The 19965-nt window shown below is 40.0% G+C and overlaps 1 protein-coding gene across 1 annotated transcript in view; it reads left to right on the top strand.

The window, feature by feature from the left end:
* plch1 (phospholipase C, eta 1) overlaps positions 1–19965 on the top strand; it is a gene marked incomplete at its 3' end in the record, with an annotated part of 77981 nt that overhangs the window by 26114 nt on the left and 31902 nt on the right. The window contains exons 4-11 of the mRNA XM_083913483.1: positions 2955–3214; positions 3438–3554; positions 8559–8729; positions 9328–9421; positions 11656–11859; positions 12492–12612; positions 15293–15464; positions 18256–18363. Coding sequence (XP_083769609.1) covers positions 2955–3214; positions 3438–3554; positions 8559–8729; positions 9328–9421; positions 11656–11859; positions 12492–12612; positions 15293–15464; positions 18256–18363 — 1247 coding nt within the window. The remainder of the gene's footprint in view (positions 1–2954; positions 3215–3437; positions 3555–8558; positions 8730–9327; positions 9422–11655; positions 11860–12491; positions 12613–15292; positions 15465–18255; positions 18364–19965) is intronic.

Genomic DNA, 19965 nt, shown 5'->3' with positions numbered 1-19965 from the left:
GTTTTAATGGAGAATAAACCTGCAATGATTTGAAGCATGAGACACAGTGTGTTGATTAACATTTCAACGTTATCTTTTCCTAACCTTAACCAAAGTGCTCTTGCTGCGTAAACCTAACTATAGACTTGTGGTCTCTGGAGTCAAAGTCGTGTGCTTTGTACAACTGATTGTCTGCCCGCCCATTTTTTTTTTTTTAAAGTTGAATTATTCTTTAAAATTACATAATGATAATGCTTTTATTTTTGCACCAGGTGTCATGTTACAAAGTGCTTTGCAGAGTGCATACACACACCAAAATCAGCCACACTTCTATGGCTCTGAGGGGATTATCATCACAAGTCGTGGCCCTCTCAAAGCATCACTGTCACCTTTTTACTTTACTGGTTTTAGCTTGAAACCTACTGAAGCATACATCTGTCTGTGGACCTGTCCTTACATGTATAAATGACAGTGTGTGTGTGGGAGGGTGGCTGTCAACATTAGATAAGCCTCTTACATCCTCTCCATCGACATGATTAATAAAAACAAACAGCAGCTGCCTAGTTTTTTCATTGAGTGTGTGCAGTGTGTGTGCTTCAGTGTCTGTTGGTGTGGGTTAAAAAATAATGATGTCATATTTGAAGACAATGGAATAGAAACACTGCTGGGTTTTGTGGTGATCTGTGCTTATTCTGTCATATGGTCTCAAAATATATAAAATGCAAGTCTCCCTCAAAAACAATCCAAACCACTAAACAGTGGATGTTGGATAGACGTGCAGCTCATGTCTATATTGGTTCCGTCAGTCCATAACCAATTCTAAAAATCTATTTGATGTCCAAACTTGGTCCACTACTTGGACATTCAACATTTGACCATTGCCCTATTCTAACTGGTTTATTTCGAATAATCAAGTTATTTGTTCATGCATATATGTATTTTGTATTTCTGTTTTTTTTTTTAATTGGAAATGCAATTTGTGGAAAATGATTTCATGGTAGCCTCTTCACCATATTATGACAGAACTTTCCAACAGTCAAATACTACAGAGCCAGAAAATGCAAGTCAGGAGCAACAAGCTAAGCTTAGCGCCTCTGCTAGCAGCAAACGACCTGTTGCTATAGCTCCAGAGTGTTGGTCAAAGGATCAAGTACGGTATTTTTTTTAAACCTGACAGTCCGACAATCAGACTGTGGCTCAGCTGTTGGTCAATGTTTGGCGGGTCGGCGGGTCGGCTGTCCGATCCCCAGTTGTATCTTGGGCAAGACACCTCACCACTGTCGTAGTTTACTACCACTGGTATGGCTGTGTGTGAGTGAATAGATCCTGGAACCCTGTAAGAGTGCTTTGAGTATGGGCTGTGACCCTAGAAAGGCGCCATATCATTATTATAAAAGTAGTCTAAAATTAGTCTAAATTTGACGTTAAAAAGACGTCAAAAAATACCATATTTGGACGATAAATAGCTCTTACACAGAGGTCCTGCGGACGTCAACATTGGATGTTTGGTAAACGCCGAAAATAATGTAACAAAACAACCCCTTCAGTGGACCAAAATTGGACGTCCAATATTGACATAAAAAATACCCTCACTGCGATGACACATTGTACAGTGGGAAAATATACTGCAGGGTTTGGGCAACATTAAAATTCCTTTATTATACATAACATGTACAGTATTTAAAATGACCAGCCACGATGATGCCATATTGTTCCTTTCAGTCATAACAGAATTTTAGAGATGAGATGTAACGGCATTATAGTGTAATGGGGACATGCACAATTTTGGAGTGGATTATAACAAAGTATTTTGGAGTGGCTAAGAAAGTAATTAATTGAATAGAACCATCATATCATTGATTATTCTACTTAATTAATAAAACCCAAAACACTGGGTTCATTGTTCTGAGGAAAACACATTAGTGCATTGATGAGGGTCGTTAATTAATTAATTGAATTGATTGAGACAACTTTAATGATGTTACATACCGTGAGGAGAAAACAAGTGATGTATAGAGACAGATGTTTAGAGTATCTGTAAATATGTAGATGAGGATATTTAGTTTAGTGCTGTTTCTCTTTCCTAACAATGACACTGAATCCAAAATAGATGAGTTTATACCCCAATCTCGTTTGACTTCAATACACTCTGAAGCTGAGAGGAACTGCTTTTTCTGTGTTGTTTTTGTTGTTTCTTCAACACAGAAAAGCAGGGAAAGAGAAGAAGGCATTTCACTTTGGTCATGGTATTTTTCAAAAAGCTATGTCATTTTTTGACGATATTACAGTTTAAATTAATCAATTATTCTGCCTGCTCCATCTAGTGATGAGAAGACCAGTTCTTTTAAGTAACCTGGTTCGTGTCATTCACCTTCCTTCATTAAGGATGATTTTTCCTAATCTTAGTAAATCGTAGAAAAAGACCGAAACTAACAATGTTTTAGTGTGCCTTTCAGTACTTTCCTATCCTGTCTGTGGCTCTCGATGAAGGTCAGTGAGTACTTATGGGTAGGATAAATTCATCGTTAGTTTTAGTCTTTAAAGAAAGCAACAACAAAATAATTTTATCTCTGCCTTATCATTTAAGATGTAATTCAAGAAGAAGAAGGCATACTTTATTAATCCTAAAAGTGGAATTGACATGTTTAACTGTTGTTACATATGGTGTATGCACATACACAGGTCCAAATTCCCACATGCACGAACAGGTCCCTATACACATGCATTATGTATGGAAATGTGTCAAAGCGAGGGGGCTTCCCCACAGGATGGTGCCCCGAACAGTTGGGAGTTCAGTGCCTTGCTCAAGGCTACCTCAGCAGGCACCTCTCCAATTACCAGTCCTCACTCCGTACTTGGTCCATGCAGGGACTGAACTACTGCCACCTCCAGACTAGACATAATCATTAACGCATTAATGAGCCTTTTTTTCTCATAATCAAGCTGGTCTTTTCTTTTCCACCCCACTTCCTCAGTCACCATTGATTCACTGTACAAAGTGACAGAGGGTGTGCAGTCAGACATCTTCCATCGGCATGCTGATGGCAGCTTCGACCCGGCCTGCTGTTTCACGGTGTACCACGGAAACCACATGGAGTCCTTGGACCTGGTGACATCAAATGCAGAAGAAGCCAGAACCTGGATAACCGGCCTCCGCTACCTGATGGCCGGGATCAGTGATGAGGACTCGCTGGCCAAACGGCAGCGTACACACGACCAATATCCTTTAAACCAAGTTTTCATTTTTAATTAGTAATTATTTATTTAATTAGTATTTAATTTATTTACATTTAAGAGTCTGGGGTGTTTGTGCACACTCAGTTTCTCAAAGGTAAGCACCATCCCTAAAAATGATATTATATCAGGTTGAAATAATTGAAATTTTGCAGACAGATTTAGTGTACGCACGATACACACCTCGTTTTCCTTAATGTGTGCGTGTGACGTGGCTGAAGCAGACGTTTGAGGAGGCGGATAAGAATGGAGATGGTCTCCTGAACATCGAAGAGATCTACCAACTTCTCCACAAGCTGAATGTCAATCTGCCGCGCAGGAAGGTTAAACAAATGTTTCAGGTCAGTTTATAAAGCCATTTCAGTTACTTTACTGCTAAATCATGGTCAAAACTTTGTCAGTAGTAGTCCCTACAATCTTATGTTAAGATAATAGTGTGGCATGCTAACTGAAAGGATACGTCTAAAAGGAACAAAAAACATACAAATATTCACCATTTTACATCTCACACATACAACAAATTGTTCTTACATTAATTTTTGAGGCATTGCCATATCAGTGAATAGAAAATAATTATCAAAAAAATGTATGTACATTTATCAAGCCCCTTTAACAAATAAAAATAGGGTCTGCTTTCATATGAACGGAGTCAATTCTTTGTGAATGAATATTTAAGATCACTGACGGCACATTACTGGTGCATTTGTGTACTTCAAATAAATGTGTGAGAAATATTTTATATGTTCATATGTGAGAGAGACACTTTGAGGAAAAAGATGAGTGTGTGAAGAAGGTTGCTTCAATTTTTAAAATAGAAGTCACTTTGAGCAATGTCAGAAATCCACATACAGTGTCTTGTCTTCAGGCTTTTCCAATATGGGTTATAGTGGGCGGTGACACCTTTTTGACTGTCTTCTTTTATCTATTTAACACAAACAAATTTGCTTTTGATCTGGGTGAGTTTGTCAATTAAGTGTATATACTGCAGATAGAAAGCTATAGTGCAGTTACAGTCATTCCCCGGCTTCGATAGGCTAAACTGTATTTTCACTAAAAATGAAATATAAATAATAAAACTATTCACTCTTTGGGTTTAGATTAGATGTTGGCATATAACGAAAGTTATGATTGTAACAAGGGTTCTATGAATCCTGGATGACCGCCAGAGGCAGTGCTTAACACTGAATATCTTCTGTCTTGCGCATGCGCAGATCGAGTATTAATATCAATAAAGTCACATGTGACCTCGGATGACCCCCGGCTTGGGTATAAGTTCTGGTGTCATCCACGAGATCGCTTCCTACAGAATCTTCTTGTGGTTCACAAGATTCTGAGTGAGCTGGATCTCTGGCGATCAACCAGGATTCAAAGAACCGTAGTTACATTCGTAACTTTCGTTCTATTTCATCCTTACTGACCACCAGAGGCAGTGCTTAACACTGGATGACTCATACCAACAGAGTCACAAGGAATGAAGAAGCACCCTGAGAAGCATTTATAAGATCAGGGGAAGCGATGGGAAGGCATAGAGAAGGCTGTCCGGCCATTCATGGGCCAGAGCATCCTGACCCAGAGGGCTGGTCGTCTCCATTAAGGAAAACCAGAGTGGGCAGTGGGCTGACTCCTCCGAGGCAAAGAGGTGTTGTGCATTATCTCTGGATGAAGTCGCCACTCTACTGGTGGAGGCCTGCGACGGTAAAGGAAGTCTGCGACCTGATTCCAATCTCCCGGTAAATACGCCGCTCGTAGGCTGGTCTGTTAGAAGAGCCTGGGACACCTGCAGTAACTGTGTGGACCTCGTGCCCCCTTGTGGTTTTGGTTGATGTGAAAAACCGCCGCATTGTTTTCCGACCAGACAAGCGCATGCTTGCCCCTCAGATAGGTGCAACGCCCATAGCTCTAGCACATTGACATGCTCCGTGCAGTCCTGAGCAGACCATTGCCCCTGTACTGTCCTGCTCTGCCACAACGCGCCCCATCCGGAGAGGCAGGCATCCATCGTGAAGAGTTCGCAACGAAATGGGACAGAGCCCATGGGCACACCTCTCGTCAATTATGACTCGTCCCTCCATGGCAATAGGGCACGCAGGCCCTGCTGTAACACCCTGAGCCTCCCATGTCTGTGCCACTTGGCGTCCACGTAGAAGCTGTTTATCCATCTCTGCAGTGGGCGTAGTGACAGCAAGCCCAAGAGAATAACAGTCAAGGCGGCCCAAGAGGCAAGGGAACTGCGTGTAGGGCAGCAACCTGCCCCCTTGGAAAAGGGAAAGATGATGGAGGAAATTGCCCACGTGTCGAAGCGAGGGCTGGGCCTTCATGGTATTCCAGATCCACACAGTTGGAGGTTATGGTCTGTGAGGGGATCAAAGAGCTCGGACATTGCGGGTGAGGGCACCTGGCATCTGGCCTCAGGGCCTCGTCGGGGGAAACTATGAGGGAAGCGATTGTCGGCTCAACAACCGGCATGTGGTCATGTGGCATGAGGGGAGTGAGGGCACTCACTTCACTGATACCGTATCAACATTTGCTAACTCCTGCTAGCACAACAACAAACCAATCGATCTTATCAAATAGTGACGGTAGTTAGCTTGCTTCATTAGTGAGAAACACCATGAAGTAAGAAAACAATGATACGGGCAAGGAGAGGGGAGCAAGGGAACTCACTTCACTGATACCGTATCAACATTTGCTAACTCCTGCTAGCATAATAACAAACCAATCGATCTTAACAAATGGTGACAGTAGTCAGCTTGCTTCATTAGCGACAAACAACATGAGGTAAGAAAACAATGATGCGGGCCAGGAGAGGGGAGCGAGGGCACTCACTTCACTGATAATGTATCAACATTTGCTAACTCCTGCTAGCATAATATAACAAACCAATTGACCTTACCGTATGAAGGTAGTTTGTTCTTCCTTCTTAGTGGATCGGGGCATCCGTCCATCCCGGCAAAAAGCAGAACGGCCTGTACTCACCGGCCCTCCTCAAAGGACAGCTTGTTGCAGCCTCTGGAGGGCGCACAATAGGCAGCTCCAATCTAGAGATCACAAGGCTACAAGCGACGAGCCGAATGTATAGCTAAAGCTAATGATACCGCAGTAACAAGCGTTAACCTGCAAAGCGAGAAGATGTAAAGGAAGCGATCTCGTGGATGACACCGGAACTTATACCCAAGCTGGGGGGGTCATCCGAGGTCACATGTGACTTTGTTGATATTAATACTCGACCTGCGCATGCGCGAGACAGAAGATATTCAGGGTTAAGCACTGCCTCTGGTGGTCAGTAAGGATGAAATAGAACACGGTTGTGAACTAGAACAGCTTGTGCGTTTGCTTAAAATCTCACAAATCTGATTGATTTCTGTCCATGTATTTCTGATTAAGTCCTTCACAGTGATTCATCCTGCTGGTTGTCTGTAGATTCTTTCTGTGATCGAGTCCCCATAGCACACAGCAAGCTCATTATGGGAGTGTGATGGAGGCATTAGCTGGTATTATTAGATTTGGTGTCCTGGTGCGATCCAGGTAATATGAGGCAGCGGATCCGGAGTGGGTGGCAGGAGAAATAAGCAGCGAGCCGTGCTGTGTGTGTCCTCGGGCAACATGCATTGACATATGAGGTTAGGAAAGAAAAACATTGGTTGGAGAGGTACTGTGTTTGTGCCATAAAGACCGGTATATTGTGCACACTTGCCAGTGTGAATTTATTTGTTGAATTCTGTTTGTATCAGTGTGAAAGAGAGTAACATGACAAGAGATGGAGAAAAACAAACAAAGATGAGACAATCTGTAGCTGCACATGTTGTTCCCCTGTGTATACATCTTCAAAGATGACAATTCTATACTTGAGCAGATATTAGCTTATCACTTATCACTGATTATTGTTTTTTGCCATATATTATAGAGTAATAATCAGACTGCATTTCCATTACATTTCACTTGCATCCATTCAGTCTGATATTGTGTTCATTCTAAATGATGTTAGGAAGGAAGGTCATTTTGTTTTTTCATCTTAATTGTATAATATATAGTAAGATTGTTTACTATTTGTAAAAACAAACAGAGAGAGAGAGAGAGAGAGAGAGAGAGAGAGAGAGAGAGAGAGAGAGAGAGAGAGAGAGAGAGAGAGAGAGAGAGAGAGAGAGAGAGAGAGAGAGAGAGAGAGCGAAAGCAGCGGTTGTCGTGTGAGCTAGAGATTGAATCCAGAGAGGGAGCGGCATTCAGTGAGGGCAAAGCAGTGAATCAGAGGAATAAAACATTATTTTCTGATTGTTTCCACACAACCATGCTGGGAGGTAACACATCATTGTATTATGATTAAATTCAGAGATTCAATGTGTGTGTGTGTGTGTGTGTGTGTGTTTGTGTGTGAGTGTGTTGGTAAAGCCGACACACCGGGGACTGACTGTGTAGCAGCAGCGCTCAGTTGCACATAGACAGCTGTTGGAGCAAAAGAGGTAGAGGAGCAACAAAGAAGCACACACAAACACACAGCAATGAAATAACCCATTCGTTGTTGCAGTACGCTGATTCATACAGATGCTACATGCAGTCTTGCGTGTCGGTATGAGACGCTGAGGGTGAGGGGAGTGACAAAGCGTTAGTTGGGAATGACAACAGAGAACAGGCTGCTCACCCTGTGTGCTGTTATTGGCTGGGAGTCAGAAACACACGTGGGGCCCAAAGACTCTTTGCTGACGGCCATAAACTTCCCACACACAGCAAAAAACGAAGAAAAGAGAGACTCAATACAGACACCTCCACTCACTTCTAAGTGATGATTGAGAGGGATAACTTTAGTCTGTACATTGTTTTTTACTACATATTATGCCTTTCACCAATTGGTAAAGAGAGACTTATTCATCTGGCAGTTCAACAGACAGGGAAGCTGCCGTTGCTAGGTGCAGCAACAAAAACCTATCAACATTTTATATTAATTAAATAATTGCTATTTTTGTAAGTCTGATTCAGGTGTGTCAATCTCCTCCAGACTTGACTTGAAATGTCTTGACATGATTTGACTTGATAGCAGCTTTAGCACGGACCACTAGCTCAACAATAAACATCCTTACAATGACTTTGGGGAGACTGTTAACAAGTGCCTTTGATTATTTATGGTTTGTTTAGTTTGTTCATGGGTTGTACATAAAAAATGTTGGCAGAATTTTTTTTAATTCTCAAATACAGATGAGTTCACTACAATCCATCATAAAGTACTGCTTAGATCCTGACCAGTGTTGTTTCAGATGAGTTTCACTAAACCAGTTGTTGTATTTTTTGTCTAACCGTCAAAATATAATAGCCTAAGGTGTCACTTATGAGATGTCACTGACTCATACTCACAGGAGGCAGACACAGACGATCAGCAGGGCACGCTGACATACGAGGAGTTCTCCGTCTTCTACAAGATGATGTCTCTGAGACGTGACCTGTTCCTGCTCATGATGGCGTACAGTGACAGGAAGGATCACCTGACAGCGGAGGAGCTGGCCAACTTCCTGCGCATCGAGCAGAAGGTAAGAAGGTCACTGCGGTCTCGGGTTAGAGCCAATAAAATGCTCAGAAAGTGTTGTTAAACCCCACAATTTTTTATGATTAGGTGTCCAAACTACTTTTTCCTCAATCAGCCATTTCAATTTGAGATCCAGCCACACAAAAGAGAATGATTATGTTCCAGTTCTCTTCTCCTTAGTAACATGTAACTCCCTCTGTCTCAGCTGTCTGCCCAGAGGAATTTGCTCCACTAAGCCAATTTATCGCACCTAAAATTGGTTTGTCTCATGAGAGACCTTTTCTTATTCTTTACACTTTTCCTTTGCTCCTTTTTTCTCTCAGTTTTTTTCTTGTTGTTTCCGACATTCTTTTCTCTCTTATGCTGCAATGGTGTCATTTTTCATCATGCTGTATTTACCACCTTCTGCCTGTGATACTCAGCATTAATACTCTGACTGTGCTGTGCCTTTGACATGGTTGACAGTTAATCAAATAACAACACAAATGTGTTACAAAGATGGGAAATAATTCTGACTCCATTTGGCATTTATGCTGGAATTAAATAATTGTTGATTAATATATCTCAAAGAGTCAGCTACATTATTTTTTTTCTCTCTACAGATGGCCAATGTGACTCCCGAGTATGTTGCAGAAATCATTGACAAGTTTGAGGTGTCGGATGAGAATAAACAAAGGGGCGTCATGGGAATAGAAGGTAATTTTCTCCCATTTCACTGTCTTTCTCTTTCCTGTCTATTACAACCCACCAGCTGTTTGCAACTTCATCAATTACCAAAATCAGGTTTTGATAGAGTTTATCCCATCATGGAATTTGTCCAGGAGGTGTCAACTTGCAGGAGCAGAGTTTAACACATTGTGTGATTTATGAATATTGCACATTGGCCAGTTCACAAAATGATACTAATTGCTTACACCATTGTCAACACTGAATGATAAATGGTTTGCAAAGTGTGCTCAACAATGAAGAGATGAGAGATTAATATTTCAATCATTCCATCAATCATCTGTAAATGACAAAATTTTAGGGCTTTGTGGAGACCAGACTATAACATGGGCATCCCCATAGAATTCTGAAAATGAAGCTCAAATTGGTGGCTTTGGTCATTGCCATTTTGCCAGTGCCTGATGCCGCATAACTCCTGGCTAATCCAAAAATGGGCAAAGGTGGAGTGAGGATGGAGTTGGCATGGGCAGAATGGTAGAATTGTTATACATGTATATCTATAACTTTGGCTTTAACCAGAAAACACTTATGTCATATTTAATTGGAATTGAAATTTAAGGATATCAAATATAATTTCATATAACAGTTCAGTTGACGTTTACATTAACCCTGGTTTTATTATTTACTTTGAATTCCACCTCTCATAATAAAAACCGTACATCCTGACAAAGAGTTGCTAAAAAGGTAAAAGAATGACCATGAGTTAGTTAGTTGATTAGGAAGCATAAGAGAGAAGAAGGAGTGAGGATTGAGAAGGGTTGCTAGTGTGAGAAAATTGGGAAGTCAAAATGAGGGCGGCGGTAAAGAGAGTGTGACAGAAATGAGAGGAGTGAGTATGGGGAGATGAGAGGAGGAGGAGGAAGGGTGAGACTAATCTTGTTGTTGGTGGCATGAAGGCTAACACAGTGTGTGCCTGGTTGACCAGACCAGTGTGTCTGCAGGCCAGCGCTGTGTTTAAACATGCATTCTGCACAGATGTGATAGTAATGTACAAATAGATCCACATCAACATCGGCAGTGTGATGTGCTGTTAACTATAGTACAATAGGAATATTTCATGTCAAACTGTAGGAGTTCAAATCTGGATTAAGCTATGATGGCACCATGACGAGATTGTGTGTCCAGTCTGATCACTGACTTTCCATATCAAAAATCTTTTCGATATCACATTTTCCATTTCTCCCCCACAGTCTCCATTTACACATCAAGTGCTCCTTTTCCCTCATCTGCTTCCCAGCTTATTTTTCATGCCCTTGGTATTCTTGTCTCATTTTTATCCCCTCCTCTCCGGATGAAAGGATGCTTTCTTTGCTTTCTCTTCACCTCATGCTGTAACACCTTAAAACAGTTGGTTGTGTGAAGTATATCCATCAGTGGTTTAAAACCCTAGCGCTGTGGTTTGAATGCATTTGACTGTCATCCTTTGGTATCTTCCTGGAGAGTAACCTGCAATGAAGAGACATGTAGATGTCACTGTAAAAAGCTGTCAGAAGGTGCAGGATATGATCTGGGGCTGGTAGTTTGAAAACTTTTGTGTACACTTTTATTTCAGGATATTATATCTAAATGTCAATGTGGTGCAGGAAAGAGGCAGGACCGCTGCATGACAACATCACAATATTTAAAATACTTTTCTGTGTTCCACCATGATCTCAACAACTGCCTTTCTCATTTAAATTAAAAATCTATGTTAATCAACAAGACGGAAAGTCTACAGCCATGCTATTGGATCTGTTAAACTTGAGTTAAATGCTAACATAAGCATGCTAACATGCTTCAATGAACATGTTCATCTTAAGCAGCTATTATGTTTATCATGTCCACCATCTTAGTTCAGTTTTTTAGCATGCTTATATTTGCTAGCACTAGACACAAAGTGCAGCTGAGGCTGATGGGAATAAGTTTAGCAAATATTTGCACATAAACTTAACTAAATTTTGACCAGACAATGATGCTAGATGAAAAGTCAGAGGGTCACCAAAATGATTAGCCACCATTCATCCCATGAGCAACATAAAAATCTGAATGTAATTAATCAATTAATTGTTACTTCAGTTTGGACCAAATTAGCCCATCTATTAAAAAATAAATAAAATCCTTTTTCCAAAGCAAAAACATATAATTGAAACCAATAATAATTCTTTAACAATGCCTGGTTTGACTTAAAATTAATTTGATTCTAATACATTTGTATCTTCCTGCAGGTTTTACAAGTTTCATGCGCAGTCCAACCTGTGACATTTTCAACCCTTTGCACCATGAGGTAAATCAAGACATGGAGCAGCCTCTGTGTAACTACTTCATCGCCTCTTCTCATAACACATACCTAACTGGAGACCAGCTCCTCTCCCACTCAAAGACTGACATGTATGCCTGGGTGCTGCAGTCCGGCTGCCGCTGTGTAGAAGGTAAGCATGCATGAAATATGGATGGCATGCAAAGATAATCTGAATGTGCATAAGCCTTTTCCACACATGTCACACAAGACATTCTGACATGTCACAGTAGGAAAAGCACAGGTGCAAATAATAACATTAAGCAGGCCTGAGCTATTTCATAGTATCACACATTACTGTCAAACTGTCATTACTTACTGGGACACCTATCCCATTACATTACATTACTTTTATTACAACAGTGCTTTTCCTACGATGAAATGTCAAATGTCTGCTGTGAAAAAAAAATAGATGGACAAGCTGGTTTATAATTGCAGCAAACTCTGTTACACCACATATCAAATGGTATCACTCTGTTTTGCACTAAAAGTGGAATAAAATAATCACCTTTTAGGGATGTTAATGAAACCTTGTATGTTAGTTTGTGTCCAAAGGCCCATAGTTGTAGAAACAAAGGAAAAAAACAGTAGCACTCTATTAGTGTCTCAGAATATTTGAATGCCAGTATTCTTTAGGAGATTGTGAAATAGCTAAGAGGAAATGAAGTAGAGTGTATTTGCTGGTTTCAAGCTGAACAGTGAGAAGAGACAATGCAGTGTTTTATTTATGCGTTATTTACTCTGTTACTTTGTTTTTCCCTGCAGTGGACTGTTGGGATGGTCCTGATGGAGAGCCGATGGTCCAACACGGCTACACTCTGACCTCCAAGATACCATTCAAGTCTGTCATAGAGACCATCAACAAATATGCCTTCATAAATAACCAGTGAGTCAAAACTCCCTATAGTGTGTCTGTCTGTGTGTGTGTGTGTGTGTGTGTGTGTGTGTGTTTGATGACATTTGAGTGTTTTTGACATTCTATGGAAACTAGAAACTTCCCTTTTCCCATGCAGTAGGTATTGTACTGAGAGAAAATAGGCCAGGATGCCAACTAGAAATGCCATTTAACTGATTTCTCCTTCATTTCATATCAATCTGACTGAAACATAATTTCTGGTTGACAGTCAGTAGAGCAAATGTTCTTCGCATCAGGACACACAGCACAGCAATTGCACAAACATATTTTTTATTGATTAAAGCAACACAATTAAACTGAAGAGGACAACATATGTCCTCTTCAGTTTAATTGTGTTGCTTTGGGGTCCACTATGGGATAATATAATAGCATTAGCTCGTTCATAAAATGCTGCAGAATTATATTTTTGATAGAAGGTTTAATGACAAAAAAAGCAACGTTTAGCCAGCCAGGTTTGTGTTTTTCAGAGAACACTTATTTTCTGGCTGTAATTAGCACCTATTACTCAACCATCTGCTTAGTGGCATTCCTTCCGGCTCCCTGAGGAGCTACTGTTTGTCTCTGCTGGGTCCAACAATACCCAAACAAAGTGATGAATGATGCAGCTTCCTGCTGCCACATTGGCTAGCTTTGACATGTATTGCAGCTACTCATGAGTACAGCTCCTGTGTTCTAAAACCATTTATTTAATTCAAAGGTACAGATAGTGTTGGACTAGATTCAATTAAAGTAGAAATATAAGTATATTTGGCAATAGGTTGCTGAAAGTTTCACAAAAATTAATAAGGCTGTGCATCTGTTCTTAATAATTTTTTATAGTCGTTAATATTTCCTATTTTTAGCAGGTTATCTATGATATGGGTTTAAAAGATTGTTCGCTATTTGAGTAATAGCATAGCCTATTGGCCAAGAAGCTCCTATGCCGGCTGCAGCTTCACATTTAACAGACAGATGAGAGTGGTTTTGATCTTCTCATCAACTTCTCGGCGAGAAAACAAATAAGGACATTTTCCAAAATGTCATACTTTGCCAACTTCAGAACTATAAAAGTATATGATTGACATAATAAGTAGTGAAAAACACGAAATGCCATTTTTGTCAACCTTCAGTCTTTAATGTTTTAACTTTTTATCTAAATGTTAGATAAAAATGATTATTTTTATAATAAATTTGAATTGATTGTAGTTTCACTTTGTGCGTCATCATGCATCACAATAACAGATTTTGCAAGTAGCCTTTCTACATTTCTTCCTTTCTACAATCAATCACAGATCAAAATAGGGCAACATTAAAAAAAACGACTAGCATATCAGACAACTGACTGAAAATGATTAACATTTGAAAATAGTTGAATCATTAAAGTGATTTTTCAAGCAAAACTGCCAAACAATTCCTTGTTTCATTTACTGCTCTACTGCTTTTTTGTCCTTTGTTAAAGTAAATTCAATATCTTTAAACTGCTGGTCAGACAGAACTATATAATGTTGCTAGATTTGGGAAATTGTAACTGACATTTATCGTTCATCATTATTATTAAACATTTTAAAGGATTAAAGTTAATTAAGAAAATAATAGTCAGCAACACTAGTATATATTTTGACACACTTTTCCTAAATACTTTTAGTCAACAAAGCTCTTTCTAATGAGGATAAGTATGCTAAATGTGTTCAGTGTGACCTACTGAAAGAAAACACTTGCTAACACATTCATACTTGCTAATCTGGAAATATTTATATAATAATATATACTCAAACTCACAACATATTAATTAGCAATCTTTCTGACAGAAAGAATAGGTGATTAAATTGAACATGCTGCGCTTCGTCTTTTCTATTTCTCTCTGCTGCTCTCACCTTTTACATTTAGCGGATATTTTATCATCAGTACCACCTGTTAATATGATTAATAGCCCCTGGGCTGCATTGTAGTTTGCTATCTTAAACACACACACACACACACACACACACACACACACACACACACACACACACACACACACACACACACACACACACACACACACACACACACACACACACACACACACACACACACACACACACACACACACACACACACACACACATTACACAGCTCATTGAGCCCTCTCACTTTCTTTTGAGAGGAGCTCCTAGAGGTGTGTGTCAAAGTAAAATTTCTTTAAATGTGTGCTTGCATGTGAGTGTGTGTTTTGTGGATCAGAGATTGAGAGCTGGGCTGCGTCCCCTGAGGGAGAGCTGTCAGTCTGACACACCTGACATTTGAGCTGCGTTGCTGTGTGGCCACAAGTCATTCCACCCATTCTAAATGAAAACACACGCACACACACACACACACACACACACACACACACACACACACACACACACACACACACACACACACACACACACACACACACACACACACACACACACACAACACACACACACACACACACACACACCATGCCACAGAGGTGAAGCACTGTTTATGCAGCTGTATTTACATCATTTACCTCCTCACTGTTCTGTTGGTTGGAGGTGAGAAATGGAAGTACAGTTTGAAACTTACATCAGCACATCAGTCTCACTTCAGGCCATCGGCTGCATTCAAGACACGTTGTGTTGACAGGTTGTGATGTAATTTATGGAAATTTTCTTGCTTTTAGGTTCCCAGTAATTCTGTCCATAGAGAACCACTGTAGCATCCAGCAGCAGAAGAAGATTGCTCAGTACCTGCGAGAAATCTTTGGAGACAAACTGGACGTGAGAGATGCTCTGAGTAGAGACTCCAAAGTATTACCCAGTCCTCAAAGCCTGCAGGGCAAGATACTCATCAAAGTAAGTGCAAATATATGGACACTGTTGATGGATGGTAGAATGACACACTGTGTTTTAAATGAATACAAAAATTGCAAAATTAAAATAGACCCAGTCATTATGTGCACTTGCATTTCAAGGCATCTGCCCCGCACGCCTTCATTTCCTACCTCTTATTTCAGTGAAGAAAGCAGAGCACTCGTTATCTCTCCATATTTGACTTCATGTTCGTTGCTGTACTGAGGGGGAGTGGGATAGGCACTGCAAGGCAGCTAATTATTGCCCATAAACAGATGAAGAGAAAGAAGAGGAGAAAGTGAGGACAAAACTAGGTCATTGTATTAATCATAGAGGGGAACCAGAAAGGGATGTGATGCTGGCATATGATAATTGAGCGACAGATTGTTGTTTTTTTGTTTTTGTCATGCAATCATGCGCAAAAAGAGGCACATGTACAAACACAACCTGCACGCTGACTCAGTTGGAGCTGTCAAACGATTCATTATTTAAATACTAGTCCCAGCAATTCTGCAATTAACCATGATGAATAGATGAATATTTAAAAACATATTTGAATTCCATGACAAATACCCAGCAGAGTTTACACCGAATGACAGTCATTTATTTCTCAAACCCCTGGTTAAAACTGGAAAGTAAAGCTTTTATATTTTGTGTTTTTACTCACACCATTTCCCCTACATGGCTAATAATAAATAATGCAGTTCTTCATTAACTTAAAATGAAGCCACTAAAACTCTTAAGTACTCTTGAGTACAGATTAAGACTGATTAGTTCTTCCCAAGGTGCTGGATTGTAGACTCTTTATTTCGGTCTGTTTTGATTAATGCTTTTATTTTGGCATATATGGAGGTTGCCTCTCTGGGAAACAGGATGCTTGTTTCAATATAACACAGAAAGGAGGTAAGGAATGTAGGAAATTGTTGTTCACGTTCTGTCTCTTACCTCCATCAACGTTTAACCATTCTACTGTTTGGAGACCCTGGGTCCTCTTAAACAATACATACTTAATTGTTTTATCAGCTTGATACTCAATGATTTTTCCTAATTTTATGAGGAAAATTGAAACATTACTTCTGTTTGGGGTCTCAGAGAACCCCCCTCTGTAAAACATGGTTAAACTACCTTCTACCTTGGCGGAGATACATCAGTGACTTTCATAATCTATATTTCTGTTATGTTTTTGGCTAACACCTCCCAATTCCCCAAATCAGTCAATATAGATTTCTGTTTCAGAAAGTTTTAGCAGCTCCAGTGTCTGTGTATGACTTTTTGGTGAACAAAAGGAACGTCATATAAAACATTAAAGTTTTCCTTATTTGGTGCAATAAAAATGCTTTTCTTTACAGGCATTTCTGCATTTCTCAAACGTACAAAGCTCATTTTGTGGCAAATGCATGGTTTACAACTCCAAACTTGTACGTAATTGGTTTTACTAAGGTCAGAAGAAAAGAAAAAATATTTAAAGATGAAAAATGGTTCATAGTGCAGTCAGTTTTGCAAACTCACTAAATCTGGTGACTTTCCAAATCCTCTCACAAACTTTTTTTTTGGCAAAAGCATCTACCTACAAATCCGATCAGCGACTGATCATTTTAAAATTCAAAATAAATTTTCCTCCCTATCCATCTCTGCACCCTTTACAGTCAGTTATCATGTCCAGCCTCACAGGCTTATCTCTTTGCAGCAACTGCTGTTGTAATCCCAAAAGGCAGGACAGTGGTGCACTGAGATGATCTTTGAAACATGGTTGATATGGTCATCTTCAAAAATTATGAAAACCCAACCCTACCTTTTATAAATAAGCCCTCACATTGATTGGCCTTAGACCCAGAAAATCCTTATCCACCACAACAGGAGGAGTCATTCATACAAATAAACAAACAGAGAGCATCTTAATGAGCAAAAGCTTTCAGCATTTATTGAATTTTTTATAAGAACCAGATAAAATTGACTTTATCTGTAATGTGAAGAAAGCTTGCATTGTTCCCTTGGAAAGACAGGAGCTCTGGCTTTGTCCCTCCCCAGCCAGATGTCTGAAAAGTGAAAGAGCAATATTGATTTTCTTTAAAGCCCTTTACTCCTCTAACAGTTTTCCTCCATCTTTTTCCTCCCCCTCTCTGCCCTCGTTTGAGAGCCTTTCACCCTTTCCAACCCCCAGTAGAGCAAGAGACCAGAAAGTCACAATAATAAAGGAAAATGGAGTAAGGGTTTTTGACAGTCACAGAAGAGGGGATAGACTACTTGTGGCAACGGCTGTAACGAGGGCACTGATGTCAGCCAGTGAGATTCGATGTACTGCGGGAAGCTTGGATCTGCCATTGATTTTGGAAAAAGAAATCTTGACTCCCACTCACACGTTCAGAATGGCTCACTAATGGGCTTCCACCCTGGAGAAAAGGCTGCTCAGGGTGCTGCACAGAGAATCTGCAGCTGATTTTTCAATTTGTGTTGTATGTTTGTGTGTGCACAAGTGTGTTTTTTGTGCCCTCTTGTGTGTCTATATGCGACGTTAATAGCTTCCATTCTGCTTTTGAATACTGAGAAAGGAGCTGCAAAATGGAGATTACTTTAAGGTGCATGTTTGTGTTTCGAGGCTTGTGTGCAGTTAAAGTTATGAATGTCTGAGTTAATCATGATGCATTCTACTGTGTTATCCTCGGACTACAGGTGCAACCCGTGTGGGCGTCCTAGTGTATAAAAAAGACTAGCAAGGATTTCTTACATATGCATGGGTCAAATGTATGTTGGTCCACTATCCTCTCATGTCTTTGTCTGTCCTCTCTCTATCCAGGGGAAGAGTCTACCCGCCTATCTGTCTGCAGACGCAGAGGAAGGTGAAGTGTCTGATGATGACAGCGCCGATGAAATTGAGGATGACTTCAAGCTGAAAAGCAGTAATGTAAGATAGAATAATGTAGCAATAAACATAACGTGCACACAAACACACATGAAAAATGGTGTTACAACCCCAAAATAGACATGTTACGCATCTTTTCTCCTTGTTTTCAATTTGACATTTCCAATATATCTCTGATAGGCTCTTTGTATTTTTGCTTGGACCTATATTGTATACGGCTGATGTAAACATTAAAGTCAGTAAAATAGGTTTTTCGAGGTGGCCAGTGGCTGAGTGTTAGAGCAGTCATGTACCCATGCACCCATGTAAAGAGACTGAAGGCTCAAGGCAGCAGCCACAAGTTTGACTCCGACCTGCCGCCCTTTGATGCATGTCTTCCTCTCTCTCTCACCCAATTTCTTGTCTGTCCTACATAATAAAAGGCTTGAAAACTGCCCAAAAAATAATCTTTAACAAAAAAGAAAAGAAAAATTCTAAGGTCAGTTGTGTAGAGTCACGTTTGTGTCTTGTGTCATATTGTAATTATGATATAAGATAAAAGACAAAAAATGTTTGCGAGATTTAAATTTACTTTTCGTTTTTATAAAAGTATGGCAATTTTGTGTATGGGCAGAGTAACCTGTCACTAATGAAGGCCTTTTCCATTTCAATCAGTGCCAAAGCTGTAATAAGCCTGACTTTCTCCTGTCACAGAGCAGTCATTCCACACAATAAAACATATCCGGACAAATTAGTACAGTATATTGCTAGATGAAATTGATATAATAAATGAGAGAGCATTACAAAACTCGTTTTTTTATCTTTTAATTTTGTATTTTTAACTTAACATATTTCCTTTGTTTTCATTTATTTCCTTAACCTTTCCTGCTTTCTGGGCAGCTTTGCTTTGGGGCTTCTATGATGTAGCGTAAAGGATTTAGTGGCATCTAGCATCTGCCTTTACAAGCGTGTAGTAGTAGTATCAGTTAGTAAAAAAAAAAAAGGCATCAACAACATCCTATCTTTCAGGGACTAATGTTAGAGAATCAAACCCCTTCCTGCATGCAGGCTCCGCAAACACAAGTTAGATAATGGGATCTTAATGATATTGTTGTGCTCGACATAATGACTTCAGTAATTGGGTAGTAATGTCGGTGCTTGTAAAGTTTTATTGATCATCATTGTAGTAATGTTTCAGAATAATCAATGTTTAATGATGCAGATATAAATATCAAGTCAATGATATTTAAAAAAAAAAAACAGAAACATGTAAATAATATTTGAGAATCTCTTCGCTGCTTGTTTATGCAGATCACTCCTGAACTACCCATTAATATAGTCATCCATCTTCAATCGCCTGTCCCTATTGGGGTCGTGGGGGGGCTGGAGCCGATCCCAGCTGACATCGGGCGTAAGGCAGGGTACACCCTGGACAGGAAGCCAGTCTATCGCAGGGCACATAGAGACAAACAGAGACAGACAAACATTCACACTCACACCTATGTGCAATTTAGAGTCATCAATTAACCTAACACGTGCATGTCTTTGGACTGTGGGAGGAAGCCAGAGAACCCGAAGAGAACCCACACAGACACGGGAAGAACATGCAAACTCCAAAAAGAAGGGCCCCAGCCGGATTCAAACCAGCAACCCTCTTGCTGTGAG

This window comes from Echiichthys vipera (assembly GCF_963691815.1).
Source record: "Echiichthys vipera genome assembly, chromosome: 5".
NCBI lineage: Eukaryota > Metazoa > Chordata > Actinopteri > Perciformes > Trachinidae > Echiichthys > Echiichthys vipera.
Note: the sequence above shows the minus strand (reverse complement) of the source record. Positions and strands in the feature narration are given on the sequence as shown.